Source organism: Dendropsophus ebraccatus, chromosome 4, assembly GCF_027789765.1.
Source record: "Dendropsophus ebraccatus isolate aDenEbr1 chromosome 4, aDenEbr1.pat, whole genome shotgun sequence".
NCBI classification, from domain to species: Eukaryota; Metazoa; Chordata; class Amphibia; order Anura; family Hylidae; genus Dendropsophus; species Dendropsophus ebraccatus.
Window position 1 is genome coordinate 15,974,828 of NC_091457.1, and position 24,971 is coordinate 15,999,798.

Here is a 24,971-nt window from a genome sequence, read left to right on the forward strand (position 1 = left end):
CCTGTACTACTGCACCCCTCATGCATACCTGTACTACTACAACACACATCCATACCTAATATGTGTGCTCAAGATAAGGAAAACAAGAACTGCATGTAACAAGTAACATAGTGGAAGATGTGCTTACTCAGGCGGTTATGTTAGGAAAAGACTGTAAGTGACAAAGATTGGCTGGCAATTACATATAGGAGCTTACATACTTAAAGGGGTTGGCCACTTTATAGTAAAATAGGTCAGTGTACAGTATTAGGAGGTGTACTCACTTTATATACTGTGTACCTCGTACAGCTAAAATCAGATTCCCCTGCTTCAGGCTGTGTTGCCCTGCTCTGTTTTGTTTCTGTCCATAAGATGGCTGACATGGAAGAGCAAGTGACCATGCCCCGCCCCCAGTGTACCCCATAGGCATATACAGGCTCAGTGGTAGACACAGGGGGTGGGGCATGGTCACATGCTCCTCCATGTCGGCCATCTTATGGACAGACTCACCACAGAGCAGGACACTACAGCCTGGAGGAGGGGAGTCTGATTCAAGCTCTATGAGGTACACGGGGAGCTACTGTCAGTATATACAGTGAGTACGCCTACTAATACTGTATACTAAACTATTTTACTATAAAGTGACCAACCCCTTTAAACACGATGTGCCAGTGTGTTTTTGTGTAAATCAGGGCGAGGAGAAGGGACGAGTATTCCTAGCATACATCACCCACTTATAACATGACAGCACGGCCAGCAAATGTAACTGCATATTGTTGGTTAAAGGGATTGCTCCATTCCGATGTCTCTTAGCAGATGGCATGTATTCTGTGCCATACTGAACGCAGCGGAGGGAAGCAGCTTGGAGAGAGAGGATAAAAGGCGTACGCTAAGCCCTCGGACCCAAATAAAGCGCCTCATGAGATTCTTTAACACTGGGCTTCACTCCGGTAATCCTTTCGGCCTAGGCCTGAGAAGAAGCGTGCTCAGGAGGCAGAAGACACAAGTGTAACGACAGATTACCGACCATCCGCCTGCTCCTATACGTCACATTGAGCGAAGACTGTTCCATAGCAATGGATGCCATCTATAGTGGGGTGGGGGCAGCTATACAGGCCGCTAGGGAGCCCTGGTTTTGGATTAAAGGGATTGTTTACCCCCCTCCCAGGAAAAAAAAATTCTTTCAAATTAACTGGCGCTAGAAAGTAATTTATTTGTATTAAAAAATATTGAGAAATTATCAGCTGCTGTATGTCCTGCAGGAAGTGGTGTATTCTTTCTAGTCTGACACAGTGCCGCCTCTGTCCATGTCAGGAACTGTCCAGAGCAGTAGCAAATCCCCATCTCCTGCTCAACAGAGTGGAGAGAATACACCACTTCCTGCAGGACATACAGCAGCTGATAAGTACTGGAAGAGTTAACATGTTTTAATAGGAGTAAATGACAAATCTCTGGCATTTTCTGGCATCAGTTGATTTGAAAGAAAAAAAAATGTTGGTGAACAACCCCTTTAAGGGCTACTTCTTATAGGGGGAAAAGACAGAGGTAGCTTTGTGCAAATATGCAATAATGGGGTTAAAGGGGTTGTACGATGATGAGACCTATTTTCCTAAAAAAGAACATATATTGGTAAATAAAGTTATTTTACTACCTTCTTATGGTCATTTATGCTTTCCCTAAGCTTTTGTGCAAATGGTCTGTTTGTTGTCTTCCTGTCTGGTCTACATCCTGTAACAGATTTTTTGTTCCTGTGTACAAGACACTCTAGTTAGGAATTCAGTCATCACTAGCTCCCTTCCACAATGTAGGAGGAGTTATGGTTTCAAAAGTGTACTGGGAGGGAGATAGAGTTGGCTGAATTCCTGCCCAGAAGGAACAGGAAGTCTGTTACAGGATGTACACCAGGCAGGAAATTGGGCGAAAGGCAACAGAGCATAATGTTCGTATCAAAGGCCCTGTTCACGCTGAGCAACTGCGGAATTCTGCGGCGGAGCTCTCCACCACGGAATCCCGCCATGCTCATTGTCCTGCTTTGAGTGAATGAGAGGGCGCACGCTCCTCCGCTGCCGCTGCTCTCCGCTCAAAGAAGTGACATGTCATTTCTTTGAGCGGAGAGCGGCGGCAGCTCAGTGTGAACGGGACCAAAAGCAGAAGTTACACATAAAAGACCACAAAATGTAGTAAAATAACCTTACCCACCAATAAATGTTTGTTTGTTTATTAGATAGTTGAAAATAGGTTGTGTCATTGCAAAAGTGTCTGTTATCTATATACTGGTGTCACCTGTCCCTGTACTCCTGTCTGTGTTATCTATATACTGGTGTCACCTGTCACTGTCCTCCTATCTGTGTTATCTATATACTGGTGCCACCTGTCACTGTATTCCTGTCTGTGTTATCTATATACAGGTGTCACCTGTCACTGTACTCATGTCTGTTTTATCTATATACTGCTGTCACTGTATTCCCGTCTGTGTTATCTATATACTGGTGTCCCCTCTCACTGTACTCCCGTCTGTGTTATCGATATACTGTACTGGTTTCACCTATCACTATATTCCTGTCTGTTATCTATATACTGCTGTCATCTGTCACTGTGTTCATGTCTGTGTTATGTATATACTGCTGTCACCTGGCACTGTACCCCTGTCTGTGTTATCTATATACTGGTCTCACCTATCACTATATTCCTGTGTTATCTATATACTTGGGGTCACTTATCACTGTACTCCTCTCTGTGTTATCTATATACTGGTGTCACTTATCACTGTACTCCTCTCTGTGTTATCTATATACTGGTGTCACTTATCACTGTTCTCCTGACTGTTATCTATACACTGTTATCTATATACTGGTCTCACCTATCACTATATTCCTGTGTTATCTATATACTGGTGTCACTTATCACTGTACTCCTCTCTGTGTTATCTATATACTGGTGTCACTTATCACTGTTCTCCTGTCTGTTATCTATATACTAGTGTCGCCTCTCACTGTACTCCTGTGTTATCTATATGCTGGTGTCACCTGTCCCTGTACTCCTGTATTATCTATATACTGCTGTCACCTGTCACTGTACTCCTGTCTGTGATGATAAGGAGGAGACAGCCTGGCGAATGATCTGGACAGAACAGGAAGTCACAGCTTAGTTTAAAGCCTAGTGGCCAGAATGGAAACTGCAAGAGTATATAATATAGATGGAAATGACATGCTGAAAATTTCTTCTACATGACGGCAATGTTTTAGGATCCTGTCTGTAATTGCCATGCAGCCTTATGTATCTCCATGGTAACAGACAACAAACAAGCCTTACGCGGTCATGTCGATCCATCTATCCCCCCTATTATATCAAATGTACATTTGGAAGAAGTGGGGGACAATGGGGGCCGGTATGGCTGCCGAATTAGCCCTCACAGGGTTTGTTTGTTGCTGTTTCCATGGAGGTCGGTATAGCAGCCGTAGGAATTCTTAGCCCCTTCCCGTCCATGTAATGTAAATATACAGGAGCCCGCAAAGCTGCCGTATATGTGGATGGTTCCTTATCCCATGATCAGCACAACTTTCTACTATGCGGAATCTCCAGCTCTGTCTGTCACTAACAGCCTGTGATTCAGGAGCCATTGTTGGGGCCCCATAGGTTCAGCACTGGCTGGGAATTAGCCTAGGTTCACACTGCGTCCGTTTAACAGATCCATTTTTTCAATTGTTTATTTTAACATACAGTTAAAAATAAAAATAAAAAAAAAAATATATATATATATATATATATAATTTTAATTATTATTATTATTATTATTTTTTTAATGCTTCTGTTTTTTCATCCGTTTTCCCCCATAAAACAAGACATGTTAATCGGACAGCAAAAACTCAGTGTGAACTCAGCTTTAGGGTACTATTACACGGAACGATAATCAGCCAAATCGGCCCTATCCAGCCAATTATCGTTCCGTAATAAACACAACGATCAGCCGATGATCGTTGTCATCGGCTGATCGTTGATATAGGTTTGAACCTATAATTGTCGGTCGACCGTGCACAGCTACATGTAGTAGCTGGCGACTGACAATTTACAATACCTATCCAGGCTGTAGGGCTCCTCTTGCGGTCTTTTTCTCCCGGGGTCCCACGCTCCCGCTTCAGAACGGCCTGTCTTAGCTTACAGGTCGCTTAGCCAATCACTGGCCGGGACTGCTGCGGCCAGCGATTGGCTGAGCGGCCTGTCAGCTGAGACATGCCACTCTGAAGCTGCAGGGAGAAGACCGCAAGAGGAGCCCTGCAGCCTGGATAGGTAATGTATAAAGTAAAGGCAACAGCTGCAAGGACATCAGTAACAATGTCCATGCAGCCCTTGTTAAACGATAATCGGGCCGTGTAATAGGCCAAGTAAACGAGCGACGATCTAGCAGATCAGCGCTCGTTTACAGTTATTATCGGGCCCCGATCGGCCTGTGTGTTAACACCCTTAGTGTTTAACTTTTTTTTTAAAAGATTGCAAATCACTAACAAATGGATTAGCGGGATCCAGGTTTAGCATCCATGTCGTGTTTTTATGTTTTCAAATATATTACTACGAACACAGTGTGATCATAGCCTAAAGGTACCCATACGCTTTATACTGAAGTCAGCAAGCGTTGGGTTCAGCCAACAGTCTAATGGTATATGGGGATCCCCTGAAGGCCCTATTACACCAATCAATTATCGGGCGTATTTCTCCGATTTTCGGTCCTTACGGACGATAATCGCTTGGTGTAATAGCTAGTGTTAAAGGCAACAATTAGCAGACATGCACTATGTCGGCTGATCCTTGTTTTTCAACATGTTGAAAAAAAACTTTAAGAATAATGTCAGGATTTAGAGATTGACCAGGGAGCCCCTTCCGCAGCTCCTCGCGGTGCCTGCTCTCTTACCCACTTGCTCTCGGTGCGTGTAATAGCATCGGCAGCTAGCGGGGGACGAGGAGCAAGCAGCTGCTGACCTCACAGGTTGGCACCCATTTGCTCCTCCTGATCGGCCCGTGTAATAGGGCCTTGAGTCTCCACAGGCAATGATGTAAATGGAGAGAAGAGTTGGACATGATCGATTTTCATTGCCTTGCCGACCTTTTTGTTCTTGGAGGGATAAGTTGGTGGCACCAGAGATCTGGCTGTGGCTTAGCCCTTCACATTGACTTATAAAGTTGGCAAAGTCATGCTCTGATTGACTGCCGCCTTCCGAGTTTTCTTCCTAATGGGTATTTTTGGTGCCACCAAGGTGTTCATCATTTTACAGGAGAAGTACGGCCATTTTTAAAATCTAGCAGGGGGAAATCCAAACCTCTCCCCATGCCTGCAGTGAGCGGTAGAACCGGCCTCAGGACCCTGCCGGGCTACGGGATCTCCAGCGCTGCACACGTCACAAACTGGCCAATGGACTGTCCGTTCAGCTAGTCAGTGACGGGGCGGGAAGCGGCTCCAGTCACTGATTGGCTGAGCAGCCTGTCCATCAGCCGGGACAGGCATTTTCCTCCGGGTTGTGATGATCGGGGGATAAGGCCAGTCCCGGCTGATGGACAGGCTGCTTAGCCAATCAGTAAATTCCAGTGGGGTCCCGAGGCCGATACCGCTGCTCACCGCCGGCAAGGGGAGCGGTAAGTTGCTACTCGTTATCAAATTCCCCCCTGCTGGTTGCCAGATTTTAAACATGGCCGGACTTCTCCTTTCATAGAAGAAACAGCAGTGTATTCAGTACTGTCCTTCAGGGGGGAATTAACTTTGCCATGGGCCCCGGGCTGTTTACCAAGCTTGGGCCCCCAACCCACTGTAACTATGGTGGCACTAGCTTTAGTCTTTTTCCTCCATAATGCAGCCTGTAAAGGACCTGTGGTGACATCATTGTCACATGATAAGGTCCTTCAGTAAGTTCTCTAATATTACTGCATTGTCTCCTGGCTGCAGCTTTGCCCTGATTTGTGCGAAATGGTGGTAAAAAGCGTTTTTTACGCAAATCCTGGCAGAACTCTAGCCTGGAGATAATACACCACTGAAAGTATAAGTCTGTTTGGGGGGCCATGGGCCCCGGGCTACTGCCCGAAACGGACCTGTTATAATCCGCTACTGCTGTCCGTGCTGCAGTAATGGCGGCCCCGATGCTCTGGCATCCTGATACAAACTTTCTACCAGACCCTCATGGATCCCAACCAGCCAAATGGGCCGGAAAGACCTTACAGCCTTGACTACCATTACAACCACATATATAGCTATTATTTTTCTCCGTCTGGTAATGTGATAGGGGGGACGGGCGGACAGACGTTAAGGGACATTAATCTAAAATTCTATATGATATATATAAAAACACCAGGATGTAATTGATAAACTTGTCAAGTGACTGTTCTTCTGATCTCACCCCAGGGACGCCTCAATACCCAGCACTATTACATATCATATCTAATGAACATAAGGAATGTGTAATAGTGGTAGTAATGTACCCAGAATGCCGCTGCTCCTCGCCATTTCCCATAGAAGCCTCTTGTACTTGTTAATGGAGCAGTGACCCTGCATTAGCCTCCGCTGGCTGTGTAATTCATGATAAATGTGCTTCCCCCAGAGTCTCATTCATACCCAGGAGACGCCAATGAATTAGACTCAGTCTTGCAGAATGAGACTTGGCAAGGATTTTCTATAGAGCGACGGGACGAAGCCAGGAGAAGAATTCTGGATGATTTAACTGAGTGTTAATGACTCAGGAAAAGGGAGATTTTATCGAACTCTGGTGAGCGAGAGGCAACGTGCCGCCATGTATCCAGATCCTCTCTTTGTTCTGGTTTAAGAAATAGATAGAATTTTTTTCTTAAAGGAATTTATTTCTTGAAATTCTTATGTTTTCGATGAGGAAGATATAGAAAGTACCTTAGTTGCTGTTTTTAGGGCAGCCAGTTCATCATCATCGGGGAGTGTTCATGGGTGGACTTCAGACTTCAGATTTTGAATTTTCCATCCAAAGCAGATGGCTTGTGGGTGGATTTACTTGACCAAAACTCAGATTGAACACAGCCTAGTCTATACATATTAGAGAAAAGTCAGATTAACATACTGATTATAGTTGAACTGGACGGTCATCTAATGTGTACGGAAGTCTCAGATGATGAAGAGAGAAGGATCAGCCATGTTGGATTTGAGTTGCCTTTTTGTTCTTACCTGTCAGTGGCTTACCCCAGGACACATAAATCCCCAACATACATTGATCCCCAAACCCGGCCTCATCAGGGGAAGTACTTTGAAAAATAAGTATGACAAATGAGCGTGATGAAACCCCCTTCCTCTTTGTGACGCGGCTCCGTTAGAATCAATGACCTAATGTCAGCCCTGCTAGACCCCCAGTGCTTCATGCCGGGCTGGTGCTCAGGAATAGACGGGTGCTGTGCATTGGAACCGGGCGGCGATTCGAAAAAAGGACCTTGTGCCAGTGCCAGTCTATTCATGTAAAAAACACGAAGCGATGTACCTAGTGGTACATTCGCTTTAAAGGGGTACTCTGGGCTATGTGTATTTTCAGTGTGCAGCCGGGGAGGGGGTGGATATAGAAGCCGCCAGTCACTTACCTCCCTGTTTCCAGCACCAGGTCCCGGATCGCACCGCCCCGTTCTCCCATCTGGCTACCGTGGCAGCTCAGTCATTCAGCGGTCGTAGTGGAGCCCCACCTCGGCCGCTGAATGGCTGGGCTTCCTTAAGACGTCACGTCTCAAGCCGTAGCTCAGACCAGGAAGTGGCAGCCGGACGGGAGAACAGGGCGGCATGATCTGGAAACCAGTGAGTACCTCTTTTAGTCTCACTGAAAAAACTGAAATTTCAGCTGCATCCCCCTCCTATCCTTACTTTTTATCCTGTGTTGAATTTGTAAATTTCTAAAGCCACCCTTAAAAATATGTTTGGCAGTTTCCATTTTTCTTCTTCTAGACAAGAATATAGGGGGAGAGTTGTTGTGATATCTATTAGTAAGTGGTGTTCTCAAGAGTTTATTTTACATTTCATATATTATCATCGTGTATGTTCGTATGTATTGGTGGTGCAGTAGTGTCTGCAGTTGTCTCCATGCACCTTGTTGCTTATTGTCCTCTACTGGTTTCCTTCCAACTTTTCCAAACAAACTAGTCTTCTCCAATAATCTACTTCTTCTAATAAGGCACCTTAAGTGCAGGTCAAGGATCTACTTGTTTCTATTTCTTTATAAGGTCCAAACAAAGTGCTTCATTTTTAAAAGCCATATTATAGTGGGCTAAAAAGAGCATCTCATCCTTTTGGAGGACTAGAACTTGTAATGCCTCATTTCCCCTGCGGTGGTGCTGTTGTGAAATTGAAAACGCGCTTCTTCTCCAAACAGATTACATTTCTTGACTCATCTCATAATACAAAACTAAAATAAATGTAAGAAATGGCAACTAGTCAACTAAATCCGCCACAACCTGTCTAGCCTCCCACGTGGCTTAGATGCAATTTCCAGTTCTGTCAGTTCTATCGTCTCACGCAGGTTGTCAGAAGAGCTGACAGTCTCCCCGCTGTCAGTTATCACCGTCGCCTATAAATAACTCAAATGACAGAAGCTAAAATTGTCGCCGCTGATATTTCCGTTTCCATGGCGATGGCTAAAATACCCGACAGATGTTCTCCGCATAACAAATTAAATTAAGCAAAATAACCCAAACTGTTGTTTACTGGCGAGCGTCTCCTCTTTGTGCTTACAGTTCATCTGCTCCCCGGCCTTGCCTCATATAAATCACAGTGGTCTGAGACACATTGAGCCCTTCTGCAGATAAATGATGGGAGTTGTTTCCTTGTTAAACATCCTGAGCTTGAGCCGTGTTTGCATTGTGGTCATTGCTTGTTTATACAGTTTGTTCTTCGCTGGTGACGCCTTTGCCTTGCATCTAGTATTACGCCTCATCTCGTATCTAGTATTGCAGGGGTTGTGTAACTAACACGGTGGAGATTAGAAGGGGAGGATCCTCACAAACACCACTAAAATCAGTAAAGACCTGATCATGTTGATCACCTGATCACCATATGGATAAAGGAAATCATACTTGACTATTCTTTGCACCATCCAAGTCCTTCTGGCTATTCTCACCTCTTTAATACCAATACAACATCATATGTTCTTTCTACCATGAGACCATGAGGATCGGGAGGGTCTCCACAGTGATCAGTCCTACCACAAAGAAAGTTAGAACTGGCTTCTTACCTAGTTTTGTTGTCCAGTTTAGAAAACCCATTGTCATATATCATTATTAGGGAACTAATAGAGTTCCTCGTCCTTATCTCTTGGCAAAGAGCGTCTCTTACTCTGGAGGTCTTGTCCTGCATAACAAAGACAGTGGGAACTGTGTAATGCTTCATTCCTCCTGTGGTGGTGCTGCAGGAATATTGAACACTTCCCGACAGGTTTCTCCACAGCTTGAGGTATCAGCAGGGGGAAATTTTGCGATCAACTTATTTTCAAGGGACCCTTCTAACAAGTAGGAGTTATCCAAAAAGGAGCACTCCTTTAATTTGTAGAACCAACAACTGCCGATCTAGCTCTGGGGGTCCCAGGACCTAACTTGCCGTTATCATTTTATTTGTAGTGCCAACAACACTCCCAAACAGGTGGAAGTGCGTATGCACGAAAGCCAGCTGACCTCAGACGACGTGCACCCCAGATCACCATGCCTGAGAATGTGCGACAAGATCCGAGGAAACCTCTTGCTTTCCCTCACAGTATTTGGTAAGTCCATGATTATCGACAGACTAATAGGTTGTGAGGATGCCTATCGAAAGGTCTCAGGGGATATTCTGAATAGAGACTGTATGGAATGAGAGGACCATATTGGTGATCTTGGGCCATCTTATTGCACCATAGTCCCCAATATCCCTAAAGACCTTCAGGCCGAGTCTTGTTTCCTGCCATTGTGGCAAATGTCGAGAGAGAAGCTCGACTCACCCCCAACACAGTCCCGGTAGGGATTAGGTTCAACCCCTTCTTATATACATGAGTAATGTGGTGGGTACACCACATTAGTTACAGGTGCCGGTCCTGTCACATCTCCAGTCAGTACCACCTTCACAATTGAAGCCAGAAGTTTGCATGGCAATAATTCATGAGTTGTGTCATTGGTTACAAACCTTCTCTAGAATTTATTTCATCTACTTGACTAGAGACTGATCCTTCACGTACACCCATGGCCAGCAATCCATTATACTCCGTTATATTCTAAGAAGACTATTTTCCTACCACTAGGGTCACTTATAACATTTCCTCTTGGTATTGGGTCAACCATGTCCTAGAAAGCTGTAGGTGATGTTCTAGGTCAGTCTAACTGCTATCCTTTCTTTTCTACAGGTGTCATCATGGGAGCAGTTTGCGGGGGCCTACTTCGAATGGCATCTCCCATCCATCCAGACATTGTGATGGTCATAGCCTTCCCTGGAGACATTCTCATGAGGATGCTGAAGATGTTGATTCTACCTCTGATCATCTCCAGTTTAATCACTGGTGAGTGGATTGGTCTACTATTTACGGAGGTCAACAGTGTTCTAGAGCAGTTGATCATGATCATATCATATAGTTTGCTATAGTGAACATAATACATGTATACCGTAAAGACATGGCATGTACCCCATTGGGTGCATGTATTACAGGTTCTAGAGACTGGTAACATGTTGGATCAGGGGCCTATTCTAAGGCCTCCATCTCATCTTCCAGAAGAAAGGCAATAAATTTAAGAGGTCCAGATGGGATCTGCCCACAAAGCCAACAATGTGTATTAGAACAGACAGACCCCTCCAAAAAATGTGTTGAATCTTTTCAACAGATCCTCATCCATGTTTGCAACAATGCCAGAGCCTTCTGGCAGTCTTTGAGCCCCTGCTTCCTCCATAGAAATATCATGCCAAGCCATAAAAATAACTCGTCTAGCCAAATGGGCTTATACTTTTAGAATTACGTGTTATAATTGCCGGCAGCTATGCCGCTCTGCCAGCTACGGATGTAAGAGAGATTAGATCTGTCGTTAAATTGTTTACTTTGTGCACATAGAATTAGCATTGCTGGGCAGATATACCTGAATGCTTAGGTTGTGTCAAATGACAATTTCAATTTTCAAATGACAATGTCAGATTTGCTTTGTTGGCAAACTTAGATCTGCTTAGGTCTGTATGGACTTTCGGACCGATAGCTAACTCTGTGTTTGACCATAAGTAGATGGGTACACTAATACCCAGGTGCATCACCAATAGCCTAAGCTGATCAAAGACTACCTAATATTTATGGGGGACCGCGTGTCAGAAGAAACAAGGATTGGGCATGCATGCATTCAACATACCCTATTGTTTTGTTCTTAAGTGCAATAAGCCATGGTCTGGGGTGTTGGCCATCGCTTTAACCCGAGATTTCTTATTGATTGTGTGACCTATGTGCACAGTCATAAGTACAAGGATTATTGAAAGTGACTATCCGGGCCCATAGAATCATTTCCCCGATGTGCCCAATGGATTCTTGTAGTCTTTGACCCAATATCCTCTTCATATTTGCATTAATGCTCATGTTAACACCGCTAAGTGCTTCAGCATTATAAAGGAGCGTTGTACTTTTTTACACCAGCAGTACCCCTGGTGATTCCAATAGGTGAAGAAATATGTAGGGCTATTGTAGGGTATGGACAGTTGGCTGTAGTATTAGGTAGATTGTTGCTTTTAATTTTAGCAAAAATTGGCACAGACTTTAACTGTGCAGATTTAGGTAAATTCCTCAACAGATCCTTGTTTGCTCTATAGACTCTAATGGAGCGAAAGAGTTAGGTTTGATTAATAGTCAGAGAGTGAAACGGGATGCCGCATACTCCCCCTCTGGCTGTTTTTCGGGAATGGTACTGTTAGGTCAGTTTTACATTAGCATTGGAAATTGATCTGTATAGACGTGGAAGGTTTTGGCCCGTCCATAGGTTTATTAACCCGAAATAACAGCTTTATCTCTATAAGTGTAGCCACAATCATATGAGACATAACAGCTGTTTTAGGGCCCAAAGACTGAGGGAGTTCTACTCCAGGTGTCATGTGTTTTAGTGAGAAAAGCTAAGTAGTGGATTGCATGGTAATGGGGCCATTTCCTGAATATGCTGGGGAGCCCTATTAATTCACTAGACCCCATCCTCTCACGAACATCATTTATCTTATCCAAACTTCTCCTCCTCTCCAGACATCATAGTTATTTTCAGTCCGATGTTGAGTCTCCTGACGCTGCACAGATGTATGGTATAGATTTGCTCAGTTGGATGGTAGAAGGCTCATTACTGAAGCCGAGGCGACGCCGTCTTGCGTGTCTATTACAGCGCCGCTCTCTCATCTAAAAGGATCATCCGAGAGATGTGCAGCGCTCTCCAGCAATTAAACGCAGAGCATGTCAACTGGATGGAAACATCTGTAGCCCCCATTCTCCTGCTCACAATTAAATCCCTTGTGACAGCTGGAATTAAACCATATATTAATCTGGTGAATCAGGAATGCAGACTCGGGATAGATACTTCCTCGGCTGAGTAACCCCTTCTGTCCCTGGATTCCGGCATTGTAGAACTAGAACAAAAACTGCATCATGTATGACTATGGGAGGAATTTATTTATGGGGTTATGCCACAATTAAAAGTTATGCCCTATCCACATAAAAGGGGACTACAAGTTGAATGGTGGGGGGCCGACCCCGGTTGAGAGCAGAAGTAAAATTTGTGCACACCACGAATGTGCAGTTGGAGCCCCATCAATTCTCTATGGGGTTTTTAAGGTAAGTGGTCCCTATTCTTAGATCAGTTGGGGTCCCAGCAGTCAGACCCCTAACAATATACTATTATTTGGTAGTATTCTGTATTGTCATGTGAAATTTACACAATTTTTTATGTTTTAATTTTGCTTCAAAGGATTGGCTGGACTGGATGCAAAATCGAGTGGACGTCTTGGCACCAGAGCGATGGTGTATTACATGGCCACCACTATCATAGCTGCTGTCTTGGGAGTCATCCTTGTGTTGGCAATACATCCCGGAGACCCCAAACTAAAGAAACAACTTGGAAAGGGACAGGAAAATGATGAAGTCTCCAGTTTGGATGCTTTCCTGGATCTTATACGAAATCTGTTTCCCGAGAACTTAGTGCAAGCTTGTTTCCAGCAGGTAACCACCAAACCTTAGGGGAAGAGATCTCTACCCCAAATAGGAACCCCTACCTAATACCTATGCTTTCTTATATCAGGCACCAAGTACTGTTTTTCTATCTCAATATCTTGTTAACTGGATGGATTATAGGCTGCCCAGGTGTATTGGGCCCTAATATGTGCATGAGAATTAGGGGAATTGTATTGTGAGGCCCATAATGGCAGAATGTTTACAAGCTGGGAGCAATGATATCTATTGGGAATCAAGATTTTTTTGGAATTGGGAGGAAACCCTAACCCAATTGTTCTCTTCTTTCCCTTAGATTCAGACGGTTACCAAGAAGGTCGTTGTGGAAAATCATCCCGAGGAACCGACCAATGTGACAGACTCCTTCATAGATCTAGTGAACGAAACAGCCTCCACAACTACAGAGGAAATTAAAAAAAAATTGGAGTTCAAAGATGGCATGAATGTCTTGGGTATGGAAAACGAAATCTAAGATATCTTCAATTAATGACTTATAGTTTCCAGCCTTTGAGGCTCGCTGTAGTTATAGCAATGGGTTTCTTCAACCAATTTATCCTTCTTAGAAGAGCAAGGCATAGTTCTACCCACTTCTTGAGATTATCACCGTTTGGCCATCCTAAGATGAGTTTTATTCTTAAAACTTTATTCATTACAAATTTTGCAAAAAGTTTAGTTCGGTACCAAACTGATCTTTTTGAAAAGTTTGGAATGAGTTTGTAAAGACTATAAAATACGCATGTCTATGCTCCCCCACAGCAGTGAGTGATTGGCAATGGCACTGTCCCGTCTCAGTTAGTGATTGGCTGAGCAGGTGTCACAGCGGAAACCCCGTGCTCTGGGCCGCCGCTGCACCTGCTTCCCCCATGCTCTGTCCCTGGTAGATGGCAGAGGCCACGTGCAAGAGCCTGGCACTGCTGTTGCTTCAGCCCTGCAGGGCGCCTTACATGCCCTCGCTCCTGCTTGCTCTCGTTCTGCCTGGTGTGCACGCCCCCGACTCCTAGCTTGCCGGTTCTCTGTGATTTAAAGGGACAGTAGGTCCCCGATTGGTTTAAGTGTACTGACACCTCCCTATAAATTTCTACCCTGCCTTGACCCTAGTATTGGAGACTTTGCATGCTTCCCATAGTGTGTGATCCAAGCTCACCAGTGATTCCTGCCCTTGGTTGCTGCATTGTCTGCTGTCCGTGGTTTCGCCTGCCTATGGTTCCAGCCTGTGACTGCTGTCCTGGTTGCAGCTGTAAGTCCTTCTGTGTCCCTGCCTGCCTTCCTATCTACGTGTCTCCAGCTGCACCTCGCTTGCCGCCACTTGCAAACCATTCCAGGGGTAGCAACCTGGCTGAGGGTCTTCTGCCGCAGCAAGTCCAACCCACCGTGTGGTGGGTTCTGATGACTACGCTCTCTGGTGCAGCTTTGCTATTGCTAGTGGTGATACAACAGATCAACAACTCCTGTCATTACAGCAGGCTGTCACTCTCAAGATGAGAGTGACAGCCTGCTCAGCCAATCATAGGCCTTGGTTCTGTTCTGTCTGAGTTAGTGATTGGCTGAGCAGACTAAAAGCAGTTGCAGAGGACTAGTTATTTAGGTCTTCAGCCATCAAATTCTACCTAATTGACCCGGTACCCCTAAATTAAAGGGGTTATCCAGCACTACAAAAACATGGCCACTTTCTTCCAGAGACAGCCTCACTCTTGTCTCCAGCTTGGGTGGGGTTTTGCTGCCCAGTTCCATTGAAGTGAATTGAGCTTAATTGCAAACCCCACCTGAACTGGAGACAAGAGTCGTGTTGTCTCTGAAAGAAAGTGACCATGTTTTTGTAGCACTGGATAACTCCTTTAACTTTCAACAAAAGACACAGGTCACCTTAAAATGCAACTATTCGTGTAAAGTATAGATTTTCACTATAGGGCCGATACGACATATGATGGGAAATTTTTTATGAGCCCCATATGATAGGAGGGTATCATATAAAATTACAATCAAGGTCAGGCCAGGGCTTAATAGTGGAAGGCTCCAAAAAGTACACAGTATATATGAGGTTCCTCTAGTCAACCAAGTTAAAAGTTGACTATGTGCAGTCTATGACTAGTGTTTGATGGTTATTGGTCTTTGAATTCTAACATGACCTCTTTTTCCGCAGGTTTAATTGGCTTCTTCATTGCTTTTGGCATTGCCATGGGCAAGATGGGAGAACAGGCCAGACTGATGGTGGAGTTCTTTAATATCCTGAATGAGATTGTGATGAAACTCGTGACAATGATAATGTGGTACGTAGAAGCAATGTTGAAGTTGAAAAGTAGACCAAACTCCGATTCCCTCTCACAATGTCAATTACTTGGACTCCCATGGCTTATTCATGACTTCTATGGGAGAAACTTCTAGTAGAATAAGATGATGTGGGCTCCCCAATGACTCACTATGGATGAAGCTGGTCATACACAACCAGCCAACAGCTATCTCTTTCGACCACCATTCTTGACATATGTTCTGAACAGAAAAGGAGAAGTAAGTTAGTGAAAAATACCTCTGGTGGCATTTTATCTCCACCAGAATTGGCCATGTTATAACCCAATGGCTCAATATTGTTTTCCTCCAATTTATGGTGTTGGGTAGATTTGCCCGACATTAGGTGGTCACCCTGCCAAAATTGAGGTGTATGACCATCTTTAGAAGTGTTTGAATGTAGAAGTTTTTACACTTGGTTTCAATTCTCTATACTTGACTTGTCTGATCCAAGATGGCTAGCTCATTCACTATTAGGTTCCCTAGCAGTCTTATGAATCAGTACGCCTATGCCAAATGCCTTTTTTGTTTAGATATTGTTCTCCTTGGAAATGTCATCCTTGTAACAAAGTGTGAAGCTTTATAGCAGACGTTATTTCGCAATGTGTGTCAGACCCAGTTTCCAGGCTAACAATGACCATACTATCTAGCTGTAGAAGCTGAATTTCCTGTTTATTGCAGGTCTTTTGTCAATTCTTTGTAAAAGCCACAGACCCAGTTTCTAAGAAACAATGAGGTCTCTGGGGAAATTCTGGACCTGTTACAGGTGGACGGCATCCACGATCTCAGAGGAAGAAGCCTGACATGGCTTAATTGATCTGTCCTTAAGAAAATAGCCATTTGGAGAGCAATCTCAGAAGAACAATGAATTCCCAGTTGAACAAATTACCACGTGTCTTCTTACTGGAAACAGTCCGGATCCTCATTGCTGACTGGTTTTGATACTTCTGTGCTCAGTGATGTTTGTTCACTGATTTGCACCTAATTTGCAAATGCAAGAAATGGGCATCGCCTGCCAAATGACTATAGCTCCAAGGAGAAAACCACCCAACAGTGATCTTCCGACAAGATCAAATTGCTGTTGTCATTGTGCTTTGACCTTCACAATTTTCCTAACTCACCATTGAAATCAGTGTTATGTCAGAGACTCCCAGCAACTGATGTCTCCAGGTAGTGCCAAAGATGCTTGGATACTCTACATCCTCATGAGAAACTATTCGTATGGAAATCAGTGGTGGTCTGAGGCGTCTTCTAGGTCCTTAAATCTAGGACATTTGAAACAATAGGTTTCAACCCTTTTTAGAGTAAAATTGGAAAGTAGTTCCAGAGGTTAAAGAAAGGGTGAGACCAAGGACTGGATTATAGGAGAAGGACACGGGCTTCAGAGTTTCCACCACCCTGGAGATAACCCTGTCTAGATCTTCAGAGACAGCATAGTATATAGATTTCTTTGGTTGAGATCCATCCTGTATTGCTTACTAGAACCAATTGTGGACTACCCGTTGACTATTAAGCTTGAGGAACTCATAGAAAAAAAACATCCTTGAGTTTCGGATGGAATATCCTGGATGTTAAGATATAGCAGTTATAGGTTACTGCGACTGTGATGGGCCACCACCAAGGTATTTTTGCCCAGGAGTCTTCTTTTCACCAACCCCTAAAGGGGTTATCCGGTATAGGGGATATGTAGATGATCAGTAGAGGTCAGACCACTGGGATACGGAGAATGGAGGACAACCATCGCCTTAGTGAATGAATCAGCAGTATGTGGACATGCCCAACACTCTATTCATTTTCAGTGCTCAGCAATATACCTACCTGTGAAAAATGACTGAAGCCGTCAATATCAACCGCTTGACCTAAAAGAGTATTCAGCTAATATGCAGGAAATATATAAGAGCAATATAATAGTAGTATCTTGCAATATATGCTGCATACATGATGTGAGTGTGGGATATTCATCATTTGAGATGTCTCTCTCTTCGATCTTCTCTAGGTATTCTCCCTTGGGTATCGCTTGTTTGATCTGCGGAAAAATCATCGCCATTAAAGACTTGGAGCTTGTTGCTAGGCAACTGGGGATGTACATGATCACCGTCATCGTGGGTCTCATTATCCATGGAGCTATTTTCTTGCCAACTCTGTACTTCGCGATCACCAGGAAAAGCCCATTCTCCTTTCTGGCCGGTATCTTTCAGGCCTGGATCACGGCTCTTGGTACAGCTTCTAGGTAAGGGCCGTTATAGATGGGATTTGTGCCCAATACGAGCACTGGTCTAGCAGATTAGCAGATTGGGAGGAAAGGGAGGAAGATGGGGGGGGGGAAAGAAAATAATAAACATAATATTCTTACCTGACCCTGCGCCCTCTAGCGCCATCCCTGGGTCTTGTTGACAGCCGTCGGACACCTGCAGCTTTTCCAGCTGCAAAGCCACGTACTTAGCCGAGCGACTGCCTGCTTAGCCAATCAGTGACTGGGGTGGGACACTGTCCTAGTCACTGATTGGCTGAGAGAGCAATAGCTCAGCTAGGCCGTAACTATGCAGCTGGAAGAGCCAGGTATATAACATACCCAAATTCCAGCTGAAAATGACATCCGGCAGCCATAAGCGGGACCCAGGAACGGCGTTACGGAGGCACAGGAATGGGTAAGAATACTTTATTATTTTAACAATATTTTATTATTGTTGGCAGCTCGTTGTCTATGTTACCGACCACCTCTCTGCTCTATAATCAGTGGTCCATCTGGTGTGTATATAGCTATAATATAGATGCGTAAAAATATAGTGTATATGCGCTACATATTATATCCATATACACACCAGCCTGACAACTGTTTTTGCATCTCTACTCTTTTAATGCTTAGGAGTCCAGAGGGCGGTCTTAGAAGTCCAGTGGGAGGTGACGGTGTTTCCTATATAACAGAATAAAGATACAGCTGTTAAGTCCACCCTTTAAATGTCTTCTGAGTAAATGGTCTCCTTAGTGATTGACATCTATCTCTGCATGGAAAATAATAAGGAAAAGTCAGTCATCGAGTAGGACCGCCCATTGGACTCCTAAACTGAGAAAAAGCCATAAATGAAATACAAGTACTGAATATTTTCCAACTAAACTATATACCAATCTTCTCAGCTCCTTCAGGCTCTATAACACGATGTCCTCACTTAGAACTTTATGTACAACCTGACTGGTTCCCTTTAAATTTGAAGACACAAAAAGACTTTGGATCCTATGTTTCTGATTTCACTCATAGGGTGCTTCATCAGACGCCATATTAAGAATGGATGGATTGTGTCTATGGGAACAGATCCACATCAGCAAATGCTGTTTACAGGCACCATATAGCAGTACAGCACAGTATGCGGCCATAGAGGTCCTTAAAGGGGATGTCTTATAATGGAATTGGTGTATAGTATTACCACTGATATAACTACGGTAGCATTCAGTATAATGTACAGCAGTACATTATAAGGTCGGATCTCATTCTCCACACCCTTTTTACACCAGTTCCCTGCAGAGCTCCGGCTAGGAACTTGTTAGCACAGTAATCGGAGCCCCGGACTGATATTTTGCAGCTGTCTGGTACTAAGACACGCTCCACCAGTAGCTAGAGGCCAGCGCGCGTTTATTTTCTTTGGCAACGCGGCAGCAGAAATCTATTTGCCTTCCTGGTCATTGTCTAACACAAGAGCTCGATCCTTCTCCAGCGATTTAGTAAATGTAATTTTATGGCTGATTTTCACGGGACTTATTTTTTCTGTTTTTCTTAGGTTTATAAGAAACGTCTCTTTTCATAAAGTTAATCTAGAAAATTTGTAGCGACTGTTTTTCAAAATTAAAAGGGATTAAAATGGGAAATATGTCAAAAAGTCAGGAGGGAGGGGAGGTGGATTTTTAAGAGGTTGCTACCAAATAGTGCATATAGAGTCCAGATAAATAATGCATATAGAGTCCAGATAAATAGTGCATATAGAGTTCAGATAAATAGTGCATATAGAGTCCAGATAAATAGTGCATATAGAGTCCAGATAAATAATGCATATAGAGTCCAGATAAATAGTGCATATAGAGCCCAGATAAATAGTGTATGTACAGCCCAGATAAATAGTACATATTAAGTCCAAATAAACAGAGCACATACAGCACAGAATAGTGCATATAGAACCCAGATAAGTATTGCACACAGAGCCCAGATAAATAGTGCACATAGAGCCCAGATAAATAGTGCATATAGAGCCCAGTTAAAAAGTTTATATAGAGCCCAGTTAAAAAGTATATATAGAGCCCAGATAAATATTGCAAATACAGCCCAGATAAATAGTGCATATAGAACCCAGATAAATATTGTAAATAAAGCCCAGATAAATAGTGCATATAAAATTTGGATATATGCATATAAAAACCAGATAAATAGTGCATATAGAACCCAAATAAATGGTGCCTATATAGCCCAGATAAATAGTGCATATAGAGCCCAGATACATAGTGTATAGAAAATTCAGATATTTGCATATAGAACCCAGATGAATAGTGCTTATAGAACCCAGATATATGCATATATAGCCCAAATAAATAGTGCATATACAGCCCAGATAAGTATAGTATATAAAATCCAGATATATGCATATAGAACCCAGATAAATAGTGCAAATAGAACCCAGATAAATAGTGCATATAAAACCCAGATAAATAGTGCAAATGGAACCCAGATAAATAGTGCAAATAGAACCCAGATAAATAGTGCAAATGGAACCCAGATAAATAGTGCAAATAGAACCCAGATAAATAGTGCATATAGAACCCTGATAAATCAGGCTTAAATCATGATAAACGAGGCACGGGAGGAGGCCATGCCTCCTACCCGCCTTATCACGCCATCCCCCCAAGCTCCCCCAGCCCGCCCATCGAGCGAGCGGGGCGTACGGGAGGCGTACGCCAGGGAGAAGGGACGAATCTTCACCTTCTCTCTGGCTCATGCCTCGGGCATACCTTTCATAAATGTCCCCCAAAGTGTATATAGAACCCAGATAAATATACTGTGCCATATGGTGCTCCACAGCACCAAAATGCGACAAATAACAGCTGTTGTTTTAAAACAACGGCAATTATTTGCCGTTAAATGGCGGCCAACCACTAAATTTCAACAGTGTTCAATCCACTCCTGGTTTTGGTTGCAAAATACTGAGCAAATACTGAGCAAAAATACTGTGTGTGAACATAGCCTAAAGATTCAAGATATATATAGTAAGTGATAGACATAATAACAGCGCTTGATGAACCCCTTTGGCTTATAACAAAAATATCTGCATGCAGAATTATCTTTTCATACAACATAAAAAAAAATCTAAAATCAATGCTCTAACAAAGATGTGACCGGAGCCTTACTTGGCCTAGGTCCTGTGGATTGGTTTTACCTAGAGATGAGCGAACCGAACTTCCTGAACCGAGTATTATTGTGAAAAAAATTCATTTCGGTACATACCAAACTTTTTGCAAAGTTCGGTAAGATGGTGGCCGCACATCTTAAAACAAACAAAAAAAGTTTTTTTGTCCATGATCCCCTAGTTTCCTCCTCCAGGTCTTTGGTGTCTCCAGCCACCTCTAACCATTTAGCCAATCACGGACTGAGGCGGGATAACACCATGGCCAGTGATTGGCTGAGCAGGCTGTCACAGCCCGCTCAGCCAATCACTGGCTGTGACACTGTCCGGTCTCAGTCAGTAAATGATTGGATGAGTAGGCTGTCACTCTCATCTTGGGAGAGTACAATCACACAATGTAATACTTTATTTCCCCTGTGGTGGCGCTGCAGAGAAAGCGAACACTTCCTTGCAGGTTCACCCATAGATTACAGCTGATCATTTGGGTTCAAGGCAGGAGAACACTTTGTGATCTGCTTATCGTGAAGACGTTTCTAACAAGTAGGGTCTGTCCAGAGCGGAGGTGCACTATACTACCAATACACATGAACACAGTCAGCTGTGACTATTGCCGTGACCTCATTGGTTTTGATTCACAAGCTCCAATAGGTTTCAGATATCATAACAATAACTCCACTTTGCTTTCCCTTGGCTGCATTGTAGACCTTCATGAGCTTTGAATATCTCTGGAGAGCGCGATTCCCAGAGGCACAGTGCATAGTAAGGTGAGGGTTTATTTATAGGCAAGGTCACTCTTCGGTCTCGCTCATAGCAATCCCGCTTCTTCACAAATCCCAATGATACAATGAAGGCAAAAATGTGCCGTTATCAAGGACGGACGTCCAAAAGAGACACATCCATCAGCTATGGGGCTCTTGCAGAAGGGAGCCTCGACCCTTTTTGATCCCATTTGAGAACTAATTCAGAGTGGCTGTTGTGTGTTGTAGTGCCGGAACGTTGCCCGTCACTTTCCGCTGTCTGGAAGAAAACCTAGGCATTGACAAAAGAGTAACGCGATTTGTGCTCCCCGTTGGGGCCACGATTAACATGGACGGAACTGCTCTGTACGAGGCGGTGGCGGCCATTTTTATTGCCCAGATGAACGGTGTAATACTGGATGGAGGACAGATCGTAACGGTGAGGTGAGTGGTCCGGCTCCGAATTTAAGGAGATACTGTATTGGGAGTCTAGAATTTTAGATATTTTTTGTGTGTTTTTCATTCCCAGCTTGACGGCCACTTTGGCCAGCGTTGGAGCAGCTAGTATCCCTAGCGCAGGCCTGGTTACCATGCTACTGATCTTGACGGCTGTGGGGCTACCAACCCAGGACATCAGTCTATTAGTCGCTGTGGATTGGCTTCTGTAAGTACTGGACGGAGAAACCTTCTTGAGATAAAAATTCTTCTAGACGAATACATAGGATGTATGGGGATGGAAAATGAGTCCTAGAGGTGTTGGACAGGTTCTTAAGTTCTTAGCAACTCAACATCAGGGCTCCAGAAAGTGACTATAATAGTTGCCAATGGAACCAAAAATATAATTTAGCTCATAATTTAGGCAACCAAGTGTTCCTGCACCATAGATAGCCATCCCATATCCTATACTGCAGACCACTCGGGCACTACGGCCTCATCCGTTGGTCAATGTACGTTCTTTTAGGATGGCATGGATGAGGTAGGCTCAGGGCCTGCCCCAGGTTTTTGCAGGCCCTTGGGTGACACCCTCATCAGGCCCCTCATCTGTCTACTATTCACAATCACTTCCGAAACCACTAACATACACAAAGACCCATTACGGACACCCACACTTACTGACACACATTACTGACTGACACGTACACTTACTAACACACATTACTGACTGACTGACTAACATTACTGACAGACTGACATACATTACTGACTGACTGACACACATTACTGACTGACTGACTGACACAAACAGATATATAGCACTTACAGCTCAGTCTTCTCCCTCTTCCTCTTTGTCGAGCTGATTTCCACACTGTGAGGTTGAGGACCTGCAGGTCATGTGATCAGGTCCTTCACTCTTATCCCTCTCTGTGCAGGTCCTTCCCCTTTCTCCTGTGTCTTCTGATGCTCAGCACTCACCCTACACTACAGTGAGGGGGCTGAACATCAGAGCTCTGGGCCCCCAGAGGCGTTGTGGACCCCGGCACTTGCCCGGGTAAACCCTGTGCTGATGTCGGCCCTGTGTAGGCTATCCCATTAACTCATTGGTTACTCTAGGCAACAAGACAATTCTTGCTCTTTTCCCATACTGATAACTTTTGTGTCTCCTCAAAACAAGGGACCGTATGAGGACTTCCGTCAACGTGGTGGGTGATTCCTTTGGTGCCGGCATAGTCTACCATCTATCCAGGGCAGAGCTGGAGAATCTGGATAAGCAGCACGCGGCGCAGCAGGAGCTAGAAATGACCAAGACTCAGTCCATCTACGACGACATGAAAAACCACAGGGAGAATAACTCAAACCAATGCATTTACGCAGCGCACAATTCTGTTGTAGTCGACGACTGCAAGGTACCGTTCACCTTTATGGATATCGAGACCTGTATATAGACTGCATGCTCCAGGTTTGCATCTGCATGCCAGGTTTCACAGTAACTACAGGCCAAGTCACCCCCAATATAGTGGCCCGACCCTCAGATTGTTACTAAAAGCGAGTGTCCACCTCTTTTTTTTTTTTTGCTACAGTGTATCATGGAATAGTGAGCAGGACACAGTGGAGTATACTCACTAAAGATAGCATAGGACCGTGGAGTATGGCGCCACTTAGCTATACCTGGTTGTAGCCCACCACTAATTCTTGCACAAAAAGTGGTGGAAATAAGTCACACTGTGTGTGGCTTACAGGTTCGGATGCCCTGTTGTAAAGACTACAGGAATTTTTTTTCAAAAAGTGACAAGGTACTTGATAAACATGGTGCTCTGTCTGACCTGAAGCTCAGTCTACCAGCTAGGACTCCCAGCGATCTGTGAAAGTAAGTGTTCACTTTCCCTGCGGTGCCCCCAAAGGAGGATTTAGGCATTACACAGGCCCCATTCTACTCAATAGGCTTTCTGTGTAATTCAGGACAGGTCAAGTCCTCCAGAACAGTAGACGCTCTTTATATATTTACCATTAAAAAAAATATTACACTTAGCCTATTTTTTCCCCATATAATTTTTAAAATTTTACATTTTTTTTTTATTTTTTACTACATTTCTAAAATTAATTACAATTTTTTATATTTTTTTTTTAGCATTGTTTATAGGGTAGAATACCTTCATGATATATGGTGGAACATGGTGCAATTTGTTTAAGAACTTTAAGAATAAGAACTTTCTATACCCCCATATGAAATTTACAATATGTGGAGATAGATTGGGGCCCTATAGACTGCTGCGGGCTCCTTCCATGATACACGGTAGCATATTAACCCTCCAGTAACATCCATGTCGTGTAGTCGACCCAGTGCTGAGAGTAGATCTTATTATAATGTGGTGCCTTTTTTGCTGGTCAAAGGGGTTTGTCACCTGTTAAAGGACAGTGCAGTGCCAACCTTTCTGACGGCAAAGGGGTTAATAAGATGCCAACAAGTTTTGTATATACATCTATACATATAAGCTGGAATTAGAATGGAAATATAATGGAAGCCATAGTCCCAGATTAAGGAAATGTTGTTTTCTTAAAAAATTGGTGCACAAGATGGCAGCTTCCATTGGGCTTAGCCAATAGATCTCCCCACCGGTCAGCATTACATCCTTTCCGGTTCCTCTGTATTATATTTGGGGTAGAATGGCTACATTTGCATGATTATTATTAATAATTTTTGTTTTTGTAAATTTTTTTTTTGTATAATCATCTTTTCATTGGTACTTTGTATCTTTTTTTTTGTAATGCATGCTTATCCTTTCCTCTTATGGACGGGAGGGATGTTTTTATTATTCGTGTTGAAATGTCGGTGCATTTTGTCATGTTTCCATGTTCCAATGCTCTCACGTATCCAGTCTTTCCACCGAGTCGAATACCAGTCCTGTCTGTAGGTGTTGTGTTCACTGCGGGGACCTTAGCATGTAAGGTAAGGCACAGACATGCTCCTAAGGGTA

At 43.8% G+C, this 24,971-nt stretch overlaps 1 protein-coding gene across 1 annotated transcript; it reads left to right on the top strand.

Annotated features, from left to right (window-relative positions):
• Positions 1–494: 494 nt before the first annotated feature.
• SLC1A2 (solute carrier family 1 member 2) lies at positions 495–23,441 on the top strand. The gene is made up of 10 exons (XM_069968123.1): positions 495–544; positions 9,574–9,713; positions 10,329–10,481; positions 12,895–13,145; positions 13,450–13,606; positions 15,295–15,421; positions 17,434–17,667; positions 21,808–22,002; positions 22,088–22,222; positions 23,171–23,441. The coding sequence occupies exons 1-10, from the start codon at positions 540–542 to the stop codon at positions 23,439–23,441; spliced, it is 1,668 nt and encodes a 555-aa protein (XP_069824224.1). The 5' UTR covers positions 495–539.
• Positions 23,442–24,971: the final 1,530 nt, after the last annotated feature.

Bases quoted from the DNA above. Each gene is read 5' to 3' on its own strand.
- SLC1A2 (XM_069968123.1), top strand. The intron at 13,607-15,294 runs GTATGGAAAACG...CTTTTTCCGCAG, and splicing joins AGATGGCATGAATGTCTTGG to GTTTAATTGGCTTCTTCATT. The intron at 17,668-21,807 runs GTAAGGGCCGTT...TGTGTGTTGTAG, and splicing joins GCTCTTGGTACAGCTTCTAG to TGCCGGAACGTTGCCCGTCA.